The sequence below is a fragment of the Phalacrocorax aristotelis genome, chromosome 4 (genome assembly GCF_949628215.1).
Source record: "Phalacrocorax aristotelis chromosome 4, bGulAri2.1, whole genome shotgun sequence".
Lineage (NCBI taxonomy): Eukaryota > Metazoa > Chordata > Aves > Suliformes > Phalacrocoracidae > Phalacrocorax > Phalacrocorax aristotelis.
Window position 1 is genome coordinate 27,445,582 of NC_134279.1, and position 16,750 is coordinate 27,462,331.

At 40.0% G+C, this 16,750-nt stretch overlaps 1 protein-coding gene across 3 annotated transcripts in view; it reads left to right on the forward strand.

Annotated features, from left to right (window-relative positions):
• PPA2 (inorganic pyrophosphatase 2) overlaps positions 1–16,750 on the forward strand; it is a 38,480-nt gene that overhangs the window by 10,109 nt on the left and 11,621 nt on the right. For all 3 annotated transcript variants that reach the window (XM_075090729.1, XM_075090728.1, XM_075090730.1), the window contains exons 4-8: positions 2,257–2,310; positions 4,684–4,803; positions 7,099–7,185; positions 8,476–8,602; positions 16,221–16,348. In XM_075090729.1, coding sequence (XP_074946830.1) covers positions 2,257–2,310; positions 4,684–4,803; positions 7,099–7,185; positions 8,476–8,602; positions 16,221–16,348 — 516 coding nt within the window. The remainder of the gene's footprint in view (positions 1–2,256; positions 2,311–4,683; positions 4,804–7,098; positions 7,186–8,475; positions 8,603–16,220; positions 16,349–16,750) is intronic.

The following is a 16,750-nucleotide window of genomic DNA, read 5'->3' on the forward strand; positions in this document are numbered from 1 at the left end:
GAAAATGTGATTGCCCTATAAATAAAACTTTTTATTTTTAAATGTAAGCACTGCATGAAGTTATTAATCTCTTGTAAATGCTTGTGGCAGCTTAGCATTAGAGAGAGTACTTTCGGGGATTTTTTTTGCATACAAATTAATCTGTCAGGCTGTCACACTTAAGACTCTTGACAATTCACATTTGACTGATACCACAAATTACGAACGCCTGGTCTTAGAGCTAGGTTAAATCCGAGAGATTTTTTTTTTTTTTTTTTTGAGAGCAGTGTTGTATTCCTTTCAGTCTGGTTATTGTCCAGCCCTGAGAGTTGTTTTGGTGAAGACCTGGAATAACTCTTGACCAATTAAAGCTCAAAACCAAGATTTACAGGCTGCTGAAGCCATTGTATTAGACATGGTCAGGAAAATGTACAGTGGCATCTAAACAACAAAAATGCAGGATTGTGGTGGAGGGGAAGACATTCTGCAAAATTCTAGGAGTACTATGTAAGTTTTCTGCCTGTAGCTACCAGTCAGGACAATTCTTTGACCTGCTTGGCAGTTCCCTAAGAGTTTCTTGTTAGCACTGGCTTTCATGCTGTGCATTTCTTTCTTCCAAGTTTTTCCCCAATGGATGTACAGACTTCATTTGGCTCTCTTCCAACCCTTCCCTTACGGGCTGGTGCATGTATGTTGCTTTGTTCTGTCTGCTTCCTTAGTGCTGACATCTTTGAGCTCTCTTTCTGATTACTTCTCTATTTCAACTGTTCTTATATATGTAAGGTATAGTTTATGAAACTGATCTGAAGCACCTTTTTCCCTTCTTTTCTTTTGGTGTTCCCCTCCACCCCCGTTTTATTTGATTATGACCTGATCGGGAAAAGTGATTTCATCTGTCATGCCACTGATTGCAGTGTGGGCACAGTACTTATGAATGGCAAATTTAATTTAAATTTACTGGGAGTTTGCTGTCAGATTTGTTCATAGCCTGTGATCTCATGGGGGAAACACTGAGTGACAGTTGGGATTCTCCTTTGCTTTGTCGCTTTCCACATACCAGGTTTGTTTGGGAGGAGAAGATCACAGAACCTTTGGAATTACTTTAATCAGACTGTGGCATTGACACTGGTAATGGTATTTGTTTTTTTGCAGCTGCAGGATACAAGGAGCTAAAATACAGGTATTTAAGAGTCAGCTGGAGCCTTAACTGCAGTGTAGTTAAAGAGTCAGTGCAAATCTTCAGTTGGTTTAACATTGTATTTTTTTCCCACAAATTTCTGCAAAAATATATTTTGTCCTTCCTGAACTGTTGCGATTTTTTTTAATACCAAAGTGAGTTTGGTTATGAAGAGACGTCCCAGGCAATGTGATATTTTGGGGTTATTTTAGTAACCATTGAGAAAATAGCTCCTAGACATTGCTGGGTGGTTTGGTCTAGTTACTCATTCCAATTAATACTCTACTCCTTAGTAGCCCTTAACTCTGACAGCTTCGGAAGAAGAAACCTTATGGCAGTTACACAGAGTTTTTCTCTTTGGAAAATGTCACTTTAACCTTCTCAGTAAGAAGGGCATAGATTACTTATTTTTCTTCTAAAAGCATGGAAGTTTACATATTTTAGGTTTATTCCTCCCACACCCTCCTCAAAACACTTTCACTTCGCTTCTCTTGGGAAGGAGGCTAATGCAAACGTGAGGCGTCTGTGTCCATGTCCTTCCTCTGCCATTGCTTTTGGGTTCATTCTGCCTCACCTCAACCAGATTTGACTAAGAAGCAGAAATGTCAGCGGTTGTTGCATTTGCATGGGTTTTTAAAAAAAAAAAATGATTGAGGCAAAAGAGGAGGGCCTTAAGAAATAAATCATCAGGGGAAAAAGCCAACAACGTTGTCCGTTCCAGGGCTATAGGGAAGCTAACTCTGTCCTATAGGAACGTCCAGTCCTCTTTGAGTAGATTGAACCAGTGCCTTGTGGCAAACCATTCCATGGACTTTCTTAACATTTTGTGGAGGGTAATATTGATACAGGAATAAAAAACATCATGTAGATTTCCACTACTTGTAGTTGTTTGTATTCTGAAAGGGGCGGGGAAAGGATGAACGAAGGAGGTTGAATATCATTTTGCAGAACTAAACAAATTGTACTTAACATAAAAGCAGCTGGAACAGAAGGATGTGATGTATGTTGCTGCTGAATAGAGGAGAGAATTTGTCTTATTGTAAAATACTAATTGCCAAATGGACTTTATTTTCAGTTCTGTCATTGTTTTTCTGTTTTAGGTCCTGTTTAATATGATTGTAGAAGTGCCTCGTTGGACGAATGCAAAAATGGAGGTAATTAAGAAAAATGCCTTGATCATGTAGATATTTCTGAAAGGTATGACAATGCAATGGCTTTTAATGGTCAGAGTGTGGATTACATTTTACGCATAAAATTTTCTCTGTTAAAAAGTCAATTTGAAGTTGTGCACACAGACATTTTCCTTGCAATTATAAAAAGTGTTGAGGTGCTAATTTTGTTTCCCTTCCACAAGTGAGCCTTGACAGCCCTCTGACTGCAGAGTGCAGCACACCTGCAACAGAGTCCTAGAGTGCTGGCTTGCAGGACATTGTCCAACACTTAGTCTTGCTCTTGCTTGCTCATAGAGCATTCCACTCAGAGGATTTAATTCCTCTCATTTCTGTTGTATAGGGTGCTGGGCCAAATCCTGACAAATGGAGTTGCAAATGAAAAAGCATTTCCTTCTGACAGAGAAAAATACTTGGGCACCTCACTGATTCAAAGTATCTACTCCAGCAGGGAGATATTTTAAAAGTGGAGCCTTGTGGGTTGTTCCTCTACAGTTACAATGTAGGAGCTGAGCAGGGCTTCATCTGTAGTGCTGGTGAAACAACAGATCTCAAATAACACCAGAATTTTGTTTTCTCCTTTCCCTGATGCTGGACAATTATTTGAACTGCGTTTACCACCACAGTTGTCATCCAAGGTAACCCTACTTGCAGAATATTTACCTTGTATTTTAAAATGATGATTTATTGTGGAAGCTGAGTTCTCTTTTGCAGAGTTTCCCTTTGACAATGCTATTTGAACACTGCGTGAAGCTCGGGTTGCTCTCCCTCCCCTTCTCTTGGCACGTTATGTCAAGGGTAGAAAAGTTTGCTGTCCTGTTAGGTTCAGAAATCAGTGGGTTTAGACTTTTCTGGCTTGATAGAGGAGACCAGGTGTAGTTCTCTAATCTGTAACTTTTAATATACTTGAAATTTCCTGCATTAATTGTTAAGGCAGTTGCCTTGCCATTGTGTCCTGGCACTCCTTCAGCCCAGACCATGGTAAGGTGCTAATAGCAGGTCTTGTCTGCATCTCCGTGCTGAGATTCTGTCACGTGGAATGGAGGCTATAGGAAATTAAACCTTGCCTTAGGATGAATGTTACATCCCCAGTGCCTGCATGTCGGTTTGTTGTATTTCTGTTGTTCTTCCCTTGATTTTACTGAAGGTGCTTTTCATGAGACTTTTGTCTGCTGTTATCAGTTATTCCTCTTTGTCCCTGTTTACATCAAGAAAAAGCATTGCCAAGCTCCACTTCTATCAAAGTTACAGGTGGCGTATTCAAGGTCTTCACTGTTAAGTTATGTCCAGAAGCAGGTAGAGTCAAGTGTGAAACCAGAAATGCGTGAACCTTGATCTCAGCTCTTGGGGAGGGTTTACTTGTGGAATAAGTGCATGCCATTGACAGTTTGGTGTGGTTCAAAAAGGTGGAATTTCTTTGGGATGGCTTTGGTAAGCGTGCTTTAGGTAAATTACAAGGATGTTGTAAAATTAATATGGATTGAGGGCTGTGTGCTTACGCATGCAAGCTATGTACCACCAGAGCCAGTGTGCTCATGTAACAAATGTGATGCCATTCAGATGAGTGTTTGTAAGCAAGAGCCAAGCTAACATGGACTGGGTTGTGGTGTGGAGTGTCAAAAGGATGGTTACAGTGAATTGGCTGATGTGTGGTAGGTAAGTTATATGGCAGTGGGTTTTTATTTGAGGCTTTGGGGAGGTTCATAACGTTAATAAACTGTGCAGCTTCAGTCTTTCTGTGCGTGCTTCTTTGGGAATAAGAATGCCTTCTTCTAATGCTAGCTTAACTTGTTCCAAATCTGCATGAAGTTGGCATTTGATGACTATGTGGAACTTTCTTCTTACTAAAAAGCATTTATGCTGAGAGGCAGTGGAGAGAAGGGAAGTATGCAATAGGAGAGCAATGACTGGGAGTGAGAAGAAGATGAAACATTTCCCCTGTGGCTGTCAAAGCCCCTCTTGTCTGAAGGAATTGTGCCACTATTTGTATGTCTGTTGAACTTGAACTATAACGTGCAAGAGCTTCTAACTTAAGTTCTTTTCAGTATTTATGTTTGACCATGACAGTCTCCTTATAAATTTATGACTTTCTTTTAAATTCATTTTTTTCTTCCATACTTCACAACGTTATTTAAAACCTTAATAAGCTGCTTTTTTGAAAGTGTCCCTTGAGATTTAAAGTGGGGCCATAGTACTTTTAATACTTCTCAATCTACAAGCACAGGCTCCCAGATGGAGCTTTCTAACTGGTTGGGTACAGAATGAATTGCTTTCCATTTTATCATTCTCTCTCTCTCTCTCTCTCTCTCTCTCTCTCTCTCTCTCTCTCTCTCTCTCTCTCTCTCTCTATCTGCTTAGATTGCCACTGAGGAGCCGTTGAATCCCATTAAACAAGATATAAAGAAAGGCAAGCTTCGATATGTGGCAAATATCTTTCCTCACAAGGGTTATATATGGAATTATGGTGCCCTCCCACAGGTAACATTTTTGTTATAATGGTGAAAGTTTTCTGTCTTCTGTGTAAATTGCCTTGTAAATCTTGGGTGCTGCCTGAGTGCAAATCAGTTGCAAGAGGGATGTTTCTCTTTGGTACGTTTGTAAATTTGGAATTTTTTTTATGTTGAGCTTTATTGTGTCCATAAATTTTGATCAGAATTTGGGTGTGTGTGGGTGTAAATATGTGCTGTGTTTCAGGAGTTAAATGATCAAGAAACCATGAATCTTTAGTCCACGTCTCTGTACTGTAGTGACAGAATTAAACTGTCATGGTCTGCCATTTGAGAATGCTTTGTCAAGTAGCCTGTTCCTGCTTAAACAAGACATTTAAAAAAAATCTAGGATTTTCATGTATTGCAGCTTAAATTTTAATTGGGATTTCTTAATATCTTTAACAAAGAGGAACACAAGCCTGTTTTTTAGATTAAACCTTAACTTCCCTAGTTAGCTTTTCTCTCAACTGTGAGACTTCACTGGTCATGACACATTCAAAACTTAGAGCCCTGAGAAAGCCCAACAAATGGCAGAGATTTTGAGCATAATGAAAGGTTTTAAATTTTTTTCATTTCTGTGAATAACACGTTGGAGTTAAATTACTATTGAAGAACATGATGGAACTAGAAAAGCGGAATTTATTTTCTTTATACTTAACTGCATAAGCAATGAAAGCTTACTCCTGTGAATCTGCTGATGTATTTGGTCCCTGAAGAGGAGATACCAGGCAAGTGCTGGAGTATAGCAATGAAGTTGTTACCCAGTCAGCAGTCTCAGTAGACAAAATTTCCAAGTAGGTATAGTTAAGAACCAGCAATTTCATTTAATGTTTTGAAATTTGTATGTGTCTTAGTACAAAGCCAATATTAGGTGTTTGAATATTTTCCTGCAAAAAGTGTGTTATTTTGGACTGATGACACTTTTTCCAGGAGAACCGTTCAGCTCCCCTTGTTACCTTGTGAGTCAGAGAGGACTGGAGATAATGTCATTTTTACTTTCTGTAATAACTTTAAAATAGTGGTTGGATCATTAGACCTCCAATTGTTGAAGTCTAGGTGATGCTCCGGATTCATACTAGCAGCTGTAACAAACAAAATGCCAGAAGTTTAGGCCTAGTATATGGCTTAAAGATAAGCATTTGTGGCTGCTGTTTTATGCTGTGGAACAGAGAAGAAAAAGAATTATGATAGGACTATCATTATTGCAGGAGTTGCTGTACTGTCCAGAGAACAATATCATTCCTAGCAAGCTTTCCTTCTAACCTACAGGTGAAGGGATGCAGCTGGGCAGAATAGTACCGGTATAATGCAGCCTTAAATAAGAAGCACTTTGGAAGAGTAAGGAAAAATAAGTTTTAAGTTGAAATTGTCTCCTGACTTCACTTCACAAAAATTTTTGGTGATGATTCTGCTACCTAAACACCTGAGTGTTTGCTTTTCACAGTTTTGTCTTTTAGTATCAGTCAAGTTCTCAAGAACAAGTTTGAGGCGGAGCTTTGACTGTGGACAGCAGTAGCTAACAGTATAGCTCCTTGGGAAAAAGGTTTTCTAACTCCTTTTCAACAAAACTTCATTCGACTCAAAATTCTTACCTGGAAAACTTCTCCACTTTAGAATGAGTTACTCATTACTAGCCAGTAAGAGACAATACAAGTACTTGTCTGGTAATCAAGTTGTTATAACTTGGATATGATTCCCTTGCTTGTACTTGCGGGGAAGCTTCTTTGGTCGTAAGCTGCTGGCTGTTCTTAGGAATGTACACATCTCTCAATACTCAGAAATGTTTCATGCTAAAGTCTAAACACTTTTAAAAGCTAATTGGGTGCTGAGAAATCCATACCCAGGAGCTTGGATAGCTCAAAGCCTAGATGTTTTTGAAAGCAACTTAGGCTAGTGCAATGTTATTTAGAGTATAATAAGAATGTGATTGTGGGATGTTCTAGCTTAATCCCACAACCACTAGTAATCAGAAGAATACATATTCAGGGCCTTCTGATACCTTAATCACTGCAGTTTGATTAAGTGTGTCTGAGTCATTGATACAGTTAATACTTCTGTTACTGTGTCCTCAGTAATCCTCATGTTACTTGTCCTGAATATGGGGATGAGTTACTCAATATCAGTCCATTGGCTGTTTATTTGTTTTTTCTTTTCCCATAGAGCAAGACTGTTCTAAGAAAGCTGATGTTTTTATTGGTGTATTTATAAATCTTAGTCATTTAGCTGTTAGACAAATTGTAATTGCAGATTAGCTGGTAACTGATAATTCTTTTTCCGTTGACAGACGTGGGAAGATCCAAGCCATACAGATAACATTACAGGATGCTGTGGGGATAATGATCCTATTGATGTTTGTGAAATAGGTGCAAAGGTTTGTATTTATCAGGATTAATTTATTTTATCAAGGTTAATTTAATAATTTGGTAACAACTTTTGGAAGAGACGGGCATGTAGAAAACAAGTAAAGATGATAGTCTCAGGGGATGACAAAAGTATGAATAGAGGATCTGAGGAGGGAATAGGTAAGGAAGTTGTGGATTTTTAAAAAAGGAGGAAAAAAAACAGGATTTGGTAAAGTCTGTGTGCTGGATAAAAGGGAAAACAAGTGAACACTACCCTGAAGTTCTGTGGCTGGACAGTGAGTTTTGGGTGAAGGAGGAAGAAGGTAAGGTTTTTGGGGAAGGGAAAGTTTGCTTTCTTTTTCCCCTGTTAGCAGTACTGGAGCTAGGAATAGGTTTCTGAAAGATGAGGAAGTATGGCAGTGTCATGCACATAAAATTACAAGGTCAGACCCGCAAAGGAGGTAGGTTTGCATTTTCTCCTGGGTACAAACAGAAGTAGATCCCTCTTCTCTAGAGGAGAAGACAGGAACCTATTTCAGCATTGTGAGACTTGGAATGGGTAGATGAAAAAGAGGTATAGTAAACACCATTAGTAGGTACAGGGGAAAGGGTTAGCTCACTGAAAGAAAATCCTACGTGTCTGAAGGCAGCAAATGGAGCAGTCCTCCTTGGTATCAAAGATGGGGCTATGAAAAGAGATGAGTTTCGAAGAGGGATCTCTTGGGATATTTTACATAAGGAGAAATTTAACTGGTGACCTCAGTGAAGGTGCCTTTATTTGAGGAAAGGAACCTAAAGCTGAGTTTCAAGGGATCTAGCAAGAGTTATGAAGGGAATATTATTTGGTAGGAATACAGTTCCCAAGAAAATGCAAAAAAGAGTTGCGGTGCTATTTGTGGGGAAGGGATGTGTGTTTATATGTGTATATTGGAGTCTAGAAGAAGGAACCACAAGAGATAAAGACCAAAAGTTGAGGAAGTAGAATCAAGAGGCAGGAAGGAGTTAAAAAACGAGTATGAGATACTTTTGACTTTCAGTTTGGGGTGAAGATCAAGAAGGTGGTGGGGGAAATAGGGTAGAAGACAAGGAGAGATAGTGTTGTCTACTTAAATGCTGATTGGAGAATTGAGGGTTGAAGAACAGCAGTGGCGGGAGAAATGTTAAAGTAATGTTAAATAGATGTGTACTGGGTTTACAGATCTATCTTGCAATTCTGTTAGCTGCTGGTCAAAATGCAGTAGAACTATTTTGTCTGTAAAGTAAAAGAGAAATTCTATGTAGTATTTTCCAAATCTTTGTGAGATTATGTTCTGTTTCAGATTCGTTCTTCTGGTGAGATTGTTCAGGTGAAAATCTTGGGTGTTTTAGCTCTTGTTGATGAAGGAGAGACAGATTGGAAGGTAATCGCTATCAGTGCGGATGACCCAGAAGCTCAGAAAATCCATGGCAAGTATTTTTGTCTTTCTTAATGCAAGTTATGTCAGCAGCTTGCACAGTAGAGGGGTACCTGAGTTTAGGTCACCCAGGACAAGAAGAGGCAGACAGCAGAAAGGCAAGACACTACTTTGTTGTGGTGGTGGTTGTTTAAATCAGATGCTTCCTTCAAGGAAGGCATATGTGCTTTCACACAAAGCTTTTGAAAAGGTTCACTTGGATTTTCAAGATGACCTGTCATGCAGAAAGCCTTTTGACTTCTGAAGCGCAACTACCTTAGAAAGTGACCTCTTAAAATTACAGGCTTATCTCCTGCATAATAATGCATATTTACCCAGTGATATTGTATAACACACTGCTATTTTCCTTGTTGAAAGTGTTTGTTCCTTTTACATTTGCAGGCATTATGTTGCATTCTGAAAAGCGCCGAACATTTCCAATGTTTTGTCAATTGTAACTGGGTTACTTCCAGGGTTTGTTGCCTAGTGTGAAGGATTAGGTTTCACCTTTTAGCTTGAATATTTGCAAAGTAAAGCGCTAATGCAGCTCAACCTAATATCAGCCTTGATGATGACTACCTGTGCAGGGGGAAATATCCTGTGCATACTTGTCCTCCTTGTGATCAAGCTTCTGGTACCCAAAAGGAATTTAGGCACTAGAATGTGTCTATGTGAATAGCACATGAGGTGTAATTCTGCTTGCAGACTGTTCAATGAGAAAATCATACAGATGTGTTAAAACTGCATGGAGTTAGGTTTTGATAGCACAGGTAAAGTGTAGCTTTTCTGTGGACAAATGGAGGTTCAGTTCCTCAAGTGCAATGCTACTGGGAATCATGAGAGTTAAGTGAGGAGGTTTGTCTAAAAGTTAATGATTGTTATGAGACCAAAAACCATATATACCATCAGGTATGTAAGACCAGCGCCCGTTCTGCGTTGGTGGGGAGCACCAAGGGTTAGAGTGGCCTTCCTGTAGGAATAGGGCTATCCTATTCCTTTTTAAAGAATTACGTTTCTCGGCCATTGAGGCTTTTTCCTGGTTTCTGAATGTAAAGTAAGTATATCCCTGGACTGGCCCTTCGTTCTCAGTTTTCTTGCAGGTTGCTTTCACATGGAGAATACTTGGCTTGTGGGAAAAGAAGGGGAGAAGAAGAAATGAGGAAAAGGAAACTCTTGGGTTGATGCTGATTAAAATCATGGGGCAGATGAATTACTGCATACATAGTGTTTATGGCTCTTTAACTACTTTGACAGAGATGAAGACATTCAGCTTAAGGAAATAGTAATAGTTTGCTGTTAGTGTTAGTATCAATTTATGTGCAGTGAAATGTGATACAAGTGTCAGTAGTTGAAAGACAAGTAATTAGCACTTTATCTCTATACACTGTTCTGTTTAACTCTTCACTTTTTTCCTTAACAATTTCTGGGAGAGTTTAATCAGAAAAGTGGGTGAGAGAATTTGAAGGGAGTCTACTAAGTAGAGGAAAAACCGGGATAGTTTATGCCACTGGGTTAAGTAGCTCTGTTTGAAAGCCCTCTGTTCTGTTTTGGTTTGTTTTTTCAGGTAATGACTGATTTGTGTCAGCTATATTACAGCTTTAGTGCGTTTGGGAGGGGAGTAAGAGTTTTAGTCTTCTTTAAAGAGGGGAAAAAAAAAAAGGGGGAAAATAGACAAACCGTTGCCTGTAGTTGATTCCTGTGTGTGTCCTTTCTTCCCAGAAAGTAGGTGCAAAACTTCAGGAATAGAATTGTCCTTCTGAGGTTCAGAGAAGTGCAGAAGTATTTACCCAGTTTAATACGATTTCCCTTTGGGATTGGAATTGTAGTCCAGGATTTACAAAAGGAAAGAAAAAGGGGAAAAAAATAAAGCCCCCATCTGCTTTCACAAAACATGACTAGCTTGCAGTGTTTAACAGCAATCCTTCTTCAGTCTGAAAACAAACAAATCTGTTGGAGTAGGCAGTACAATATGTCCTTTTATACTTGTTTTTCCCCCTTCCCAAAGATGTTAATTATTTCAGCATAACAGAATAGCAGCTACAGATAAAACTGGTATCTCCCTCAATAATTGATGTGCTGCTGTGTTACGGGGTTGCCTCCTAGGGAAAGATGAGGTTAAGTGTTGCCTTGTAAGTCTGTCCAGTTATATTTGCAACATTTACTAAACACTTCGAATTGGTCTGAGAATCATCACATTTGCTTTCAGCTCAGTATGTGCACAGCCCCCAGTGAACATTTGGAAAAGATAATTCCAAGACAGCAGAGTGGTGATTACTTGCAAACCCCATCCTGAGCCCGCGCAGTGTGTTAACTCCTCTTGCTGCTTTAAGCACGCCCCAGGTACTCTGTATATTCTCCTTCTGGGATTGTGGTTGTTCTCATAAGTGCAGTTGATTTTTCTGAGACTTCACGGAACTTAAAACTGAGCAGTCCCAACTTCTGAGCCGTTCTCATTGTTTATTCATAGGACTCCACTGTTCTGTGTCCTGCAGGCATTTATTGATAAATACTGGTTTAAATTGGAAACCCTGCCTAGAACTCGCGCTCTCACACAGAGCAATGAGAAACTCTAGTTTGTAGTGACAATACCCAGGAATGATAAGCAATGCATAGCGCCTGTTCAAGTGGGAACTGTGTCATCAGTGGGAATAGCAGGGGCTTGGTGTCTTTTTGGAAATTATAGTGCTTAATGCTGGTGGGCATGGGATAAACTCACTCCAAATACAAGATGTATGTCAGATGCAGGTATCTGTATGAGAAAGTTTGTTTTAGACTAAAACTGGACATCTTCAGATTTATCTGTTTCAATAAGATCTGTCTTTGTGGCTACCTGAAAACTGCTGTGGTGTCTTTCTGTTCAGGCAGTTGCTAGGCAGATGGCCATTAGCGGACCAGTGAAGCAACTTCAGACCAAGCAAGTCTGGGAAAGGGCCTAAAAGCTCCCCGCACACTGAAACACTAAATCTTGGTCGTGTAGTAGGCCTGGCTGCTTTTTGTTTGGTTGGGTTTTGTAAAATACTAGCCAGGAGAAGCAGCAATTCTTGGAGTGGAAAGGCTGCTTATCTCATAATTTGGATTTAATTTAATATATTGGAATTCACATACATATCTGATGTGCTTCACAAAGTTGGGCTCAGAGAGGATGAGCGATACTTTCATGTTGTAATTTGGTATGAATGTACATGGCATCTTCATGTTGGACAAGAGGCTTTGAAAATCATGGGCAGTTGAAGCAGGAAGTGTGAAGCGTGTTTGAAGAAGCTTATGAAAAGTCTGACTCTCAAAAGGTCATCTTACCTACCCTGAGCAAATTGGACATATCATGTATGCTGGATGGCATTTTGGAGGTGATTTACCGGCATGGAATCTTAGTGGCCGTTTTTTGCTACTGCTCGCTGGAAAGATGCCTGGATATATTCAACAGCAGTTGGTGATGCCTACCGGCTTTGTTGCGCTACCATTTGTGGGCGCTGGCATAGTTAACTGTGCTACGTCAACATGCTGCTTTTCTGATGTCCAACTCAAGATTGGCTTTCTGAGTTAAGTGATCAAACCCTAAATGGCAAAAAGAAAGCACATTGCATAGTTTGTACCATATATTTTTACAGACCCTTGCGTGTGAGTGTTTTTATACGCAGAGAAGCAGCAGAGGCCCTGAAAACCTTTGTTGTGGATTTGTGTAAGCATTCAATATAAAGAAATTAATTATCTGTACTGGGGCTCCCCCTCCTACCCCCTCACACCATGCTGCACAAAATACACCAAATGCCTTTATATGGAATGTAGCTGCTGCTTCCTGTAAATGTTTATAAGATGTTATTAAAAACATATGTCCTCTCTTCCCACAGACCTTGTTCAGAAAGCTTGCTGCAAGCATGTTGTTTTAGCTTTGCTTGCAGGAAGCAGCATCTGTTGTACTAAAAATGGTAGTTTTGTACAAATGCTTTTGTTGCTCTCTTTTGTAAAGCCAGATAGAATCGGGATCTGCGTTTGCATTGGCTCGCTCCCTTGTCAGAGAGCTAGCAGCAGTTGTTTGTGCCAGCCTCTAGAGATTTTCCTTATTGAGACTATACTGCAACACTTAAAGTGATTAGCCATCTCATTTTAACCCTTGATGCTTAACTTTGGTACCCAGAAGAATGGGACCTATGGTTGTATGTAGGCAGTATAAAGAAATTACTGCCTAGAGCCCAGTGGGTACATGCTGATAATGTACCTGCAAGAGCCGAACCTTTCTGCTCGGTAAATTCTGAGCAGGGCTTGCTTGCACGGACGAAACCACGTTAGGCCAGTTATGTGCTTGCTACGCCCGTACTTGCTCAGTCCCTTTTGACATCAGTGTAAGTACAAAGCTCTAAGGGAAGTTAAGCAGTCAGGGTCAGAAAAAAGTCTCTAACAGTGCCTGCTGCAGAAAACACATATAAGTCATGGGATTTTTTTCTCATAATATGCAGCTAGCTTCTATAGATATTAGTGCAGTAAATCACTGTACTGCTTATTGTGATCTTTTCTTTTACCTTTCTTTGCTTACTCTTCTGTTTTCTGAGTATATTTTTCTCCTTCTCCCCCTGATATCCCAAAGATGCTCTTTGAAATCCAAAGTGGAGGACAAGCTGTCTTTCAAGATTTTCTATGGTGCCTTTTAATGAACTGAAGAGGCAGCTGTTGAGTGATGTGAGAGCTGCTGTTTTCCGTATATTTTGTGCTATGTGCTGACTCCACAGCAACAGCATTGATTTTCTTAATTGGTTGGTTGGGTGTTTTTTGTTGTTGTTGTTGCACTTTTTCCTGCTGCTTGCCACCAACTCCCATTATAATACAGATGTTTTGGGTTGTTTTCTTCAACTATTTAAGCTTCATTTGGTGCCCAGTAGCTGTCCTTCATAATAAAGAATAGTGAAGTGAAGCATGGGGATGAAGGAGAATAACTTGCAAGGAACCAAGGAAATAAAAGCAACCACTGTCCGCATTCTTAAGTCTTCAAAAAACCAGAATATATAGCAGCTAATACTTTAGGGGCCATATAATGCTGTGGCCTGATTCTGTGTAGTCATTCTACCTAGGCAAGGAATTTTCCTGTAGAGAGTGTGAAATTCAGAGATATGATTCTGTCCGAGAAGATGACCATCACTATCTTGAGGAGGTAATGAAAGCCTGCCCCAAAGCCTATTCTAATATTAGAGTCCTTTAAAGAAATACAAAGAAAGCCTATAAATAAGGAACAACAGATGGGGAAGGGCCCAAGTGTCAGAGAATAAAGCACTTTTGATGACCAGTTTTTATGGCAATGGGAGGCAAAAAAGAAGCAGAATTCGGAGAGAAGTTTGCTGGAAGAGGAACCAGAAAAAACGAACTGCAGTCTGAGAAAGTATGCTTGAATTTAAGTAGTGTCTGGAGATGGAGATCTGGAGTTCATCCACTCTGGGAGCCAAGGAAATTGCTGCAGCAGCCTGGTTTGCTTTACAGACTTGAGGAGATACTGTCTCTTCAACAAGTACTAGAAGTTATGAGTTCAAACCTCACAAGACGAGGAGATGACAAGGGCTCAAGATGGGATGGGGGATGCTGGCTTGTGTGGAGAGAACAGGATGATACACTGGAGCCCTGAAACTGATTTGAATTGGAGCTGCAGTCTTATTAGTGCCCAGATGAAGCATTCTGCCACCAACCAAGACCCCACCCTTTTCTAAATCATTCCTTCTTGGTTGGTCTCACCCACCCACCCCAGTGAAAGGCTTCTTGTACTCTTAAACATGATTTCAGCTAGAAGACCTGTCTCTAGCACAGCCTTATGTGCCCTTGCTTTTTTGGGGGGCGATTCTGCCAGTGAAATTCCCTAATATTCTGCAGGCACGTGGCCAGCAGCCAAGTTCAAAATGTGTTTTACTCCAAGTCCATAAACACGTAGCCCTATTAAGTGCATGCAGAAGCAAAAATTTGCATAGGGTTCTTCAAAGTTTTATGTTTCATTCTTTGGGTAGTGTGTGATCCAGTGGAATTTGGGAGCGGCATCTATCAGATGCCTCTGAACACTCAGTGTATCTTCTTACATAGGTTTAGTGTCACAGTTCAGTCCACATTGTGTCTCTTGGTGGTCTACAGAGAATTGAATTGTCTGTAGGACAAAACATTTTCCCTTCTCTTACTGTTCTCTTTAGAAATACTTGAATGTCTTTGTTCAGGGTCACAGACTAGATTCTAAGACTACTTTTAGGGACTTAAAGATGGAAAGCATGTGACTAGGTGTCGATTCTGTGGAGTAAGCAATTCTGAAAATCTGTTTCATAGGGCTGGATAGACAACAGACTATCCATCAGGAGTCACTGCCAACCAGGAGATGTCAGTGAGCGAGACATATCTATGGGAAAAGATAATGGAGTAGTCAAGCAGTATGGAGAGAGAGCAACAGGGAATCAGGAAGGGAGAAATGAGCACATGTCTTGCAAAACCCCAGAGAAGGAGAATAACATCACGGAAGTTGGCCTGGGCAGAGTGAGGTTATGAAGTAGCTGGAAGACTGCTTGCAAAGCACAGCAATAAAAAGTCAGCTCCCCATTCCAGAAGTGGCTGTAGGAGAGAAGTAGACGGAAAGAGGAGGATTACACCAGCTACAAAAAGTACTTGGCTTCTGGAAAGGACAAAATCCTTTATTATATCAAAAACAGTTAAAATTGTATTAAAGGTTTTTGTATTACCAGAGAGTTAATTTGGCAAGGGGCTGATAGGACCACTTCATTGCAAGTGGCAGGAGTCTCACAGGACAACCTGGTAAAATTTGATATGCACAGCAAAAGTAAACATTTAAGATCATGAACTGCGTCTTTGCTAGAGCAGTATAGCCCTCAAGCCGAATTACTGTGTGACCGTTTAATCTCTCTGGACCCACTGGGGTAATGTTCGTCTGTGCCCCCCAAGGGCGCGCTGTAAATGGCATGCATTCCTTCCCCCACCCCGTTCCTTCTTTGCACAGTAGGGTTATAGAGGTCAAGGCAGAATTGGCTTACCACTGTGAGTATGCAGATATCACAGGGTTATCAGCAGAGTTAGCGCTTAGTGCTCTGGGCACGTATCTGTCTTGTATCTAATGGGTTGAATTTGGAAGCAATGTGAGCAAAGTGATGCCTTTAATATAACTTTGAGAAGTCAAGGCTGTATTTTGTTTTGAGGTGCTGGTTTAAAAATCCAGGTGTTGAAATTGTTTTTACTAGCTATTCTTTCATTACAAAAAAATGCCTGTAGTCCCTGCAGTTGCTGGGGGAAAAAAAAACCTCACTGAATAATCTAAATATTGCAAGAGGTACCTACTGAGATGAAAACCTATAAATACGGAATTTTATTGTTCTCCTGTCACAAGTATGGTCCTTTTATTCACTGCCCCTTTGGGTCTTAATTAATGAAGGGAGGGAGGCAACTGGCTTACCTGTTTAGTGTGGTTGTGAAATCATAAGATATCAACTATGGGCAGCTACTGTAATAAAGTGAAGTTCCCCAATGGCTTTGAAAGTGCTCAGTGAAATAAAATTGCTTCCAGATCCTTTACGAGACTTTAAAAAAATTAATGATATGAAAATTATGGGTAAAAATCACCAGTCATTTTTTTTTGGTCTTTTTTTTTTCTTCTTAACCTACAGATATTGATGATGTCAGGAAGCACAAACCAGGTTACCTTGAGGCTACGGTTGACTGGTTCCGTTTATATAAAGTTCCTGATGGTAAACCGGAAAACCGGTTCGCTTTTAACGGAGAATTTAAAGACAAGGTGAAGATAATCTGAAATTAAAGGCACATCTTTCTGTCATATGGCTTCTTTCATACATCCCAGAATTTTTGGAGTTGTAAAGGATGAGATTTAACAAAAAGAATTTTCATATGAGGCATCTTTGAATACAGTTTATTAGGCTAGGAATAAATAATGTTTGCTGCCTTCCATTTTATTCAGGGAACATGCATACGTTATTAAAGGAAGTCTGCAAAAAAATATTCAGTCCTAATCCTGTCAAGACTTACACATGCATCTGTATGTTTTTAGGGTTTTTTTTCCCCACAGCACTTTCATTCTCCCTGTCAATGGAATGAACAGATTGTCTTTTCAGGTATTTTTTCAGTCTTGATTCACAAATTTTCCAGAGTCTTTTTAAGGCGGTGCAGTTTAAGACAGAGA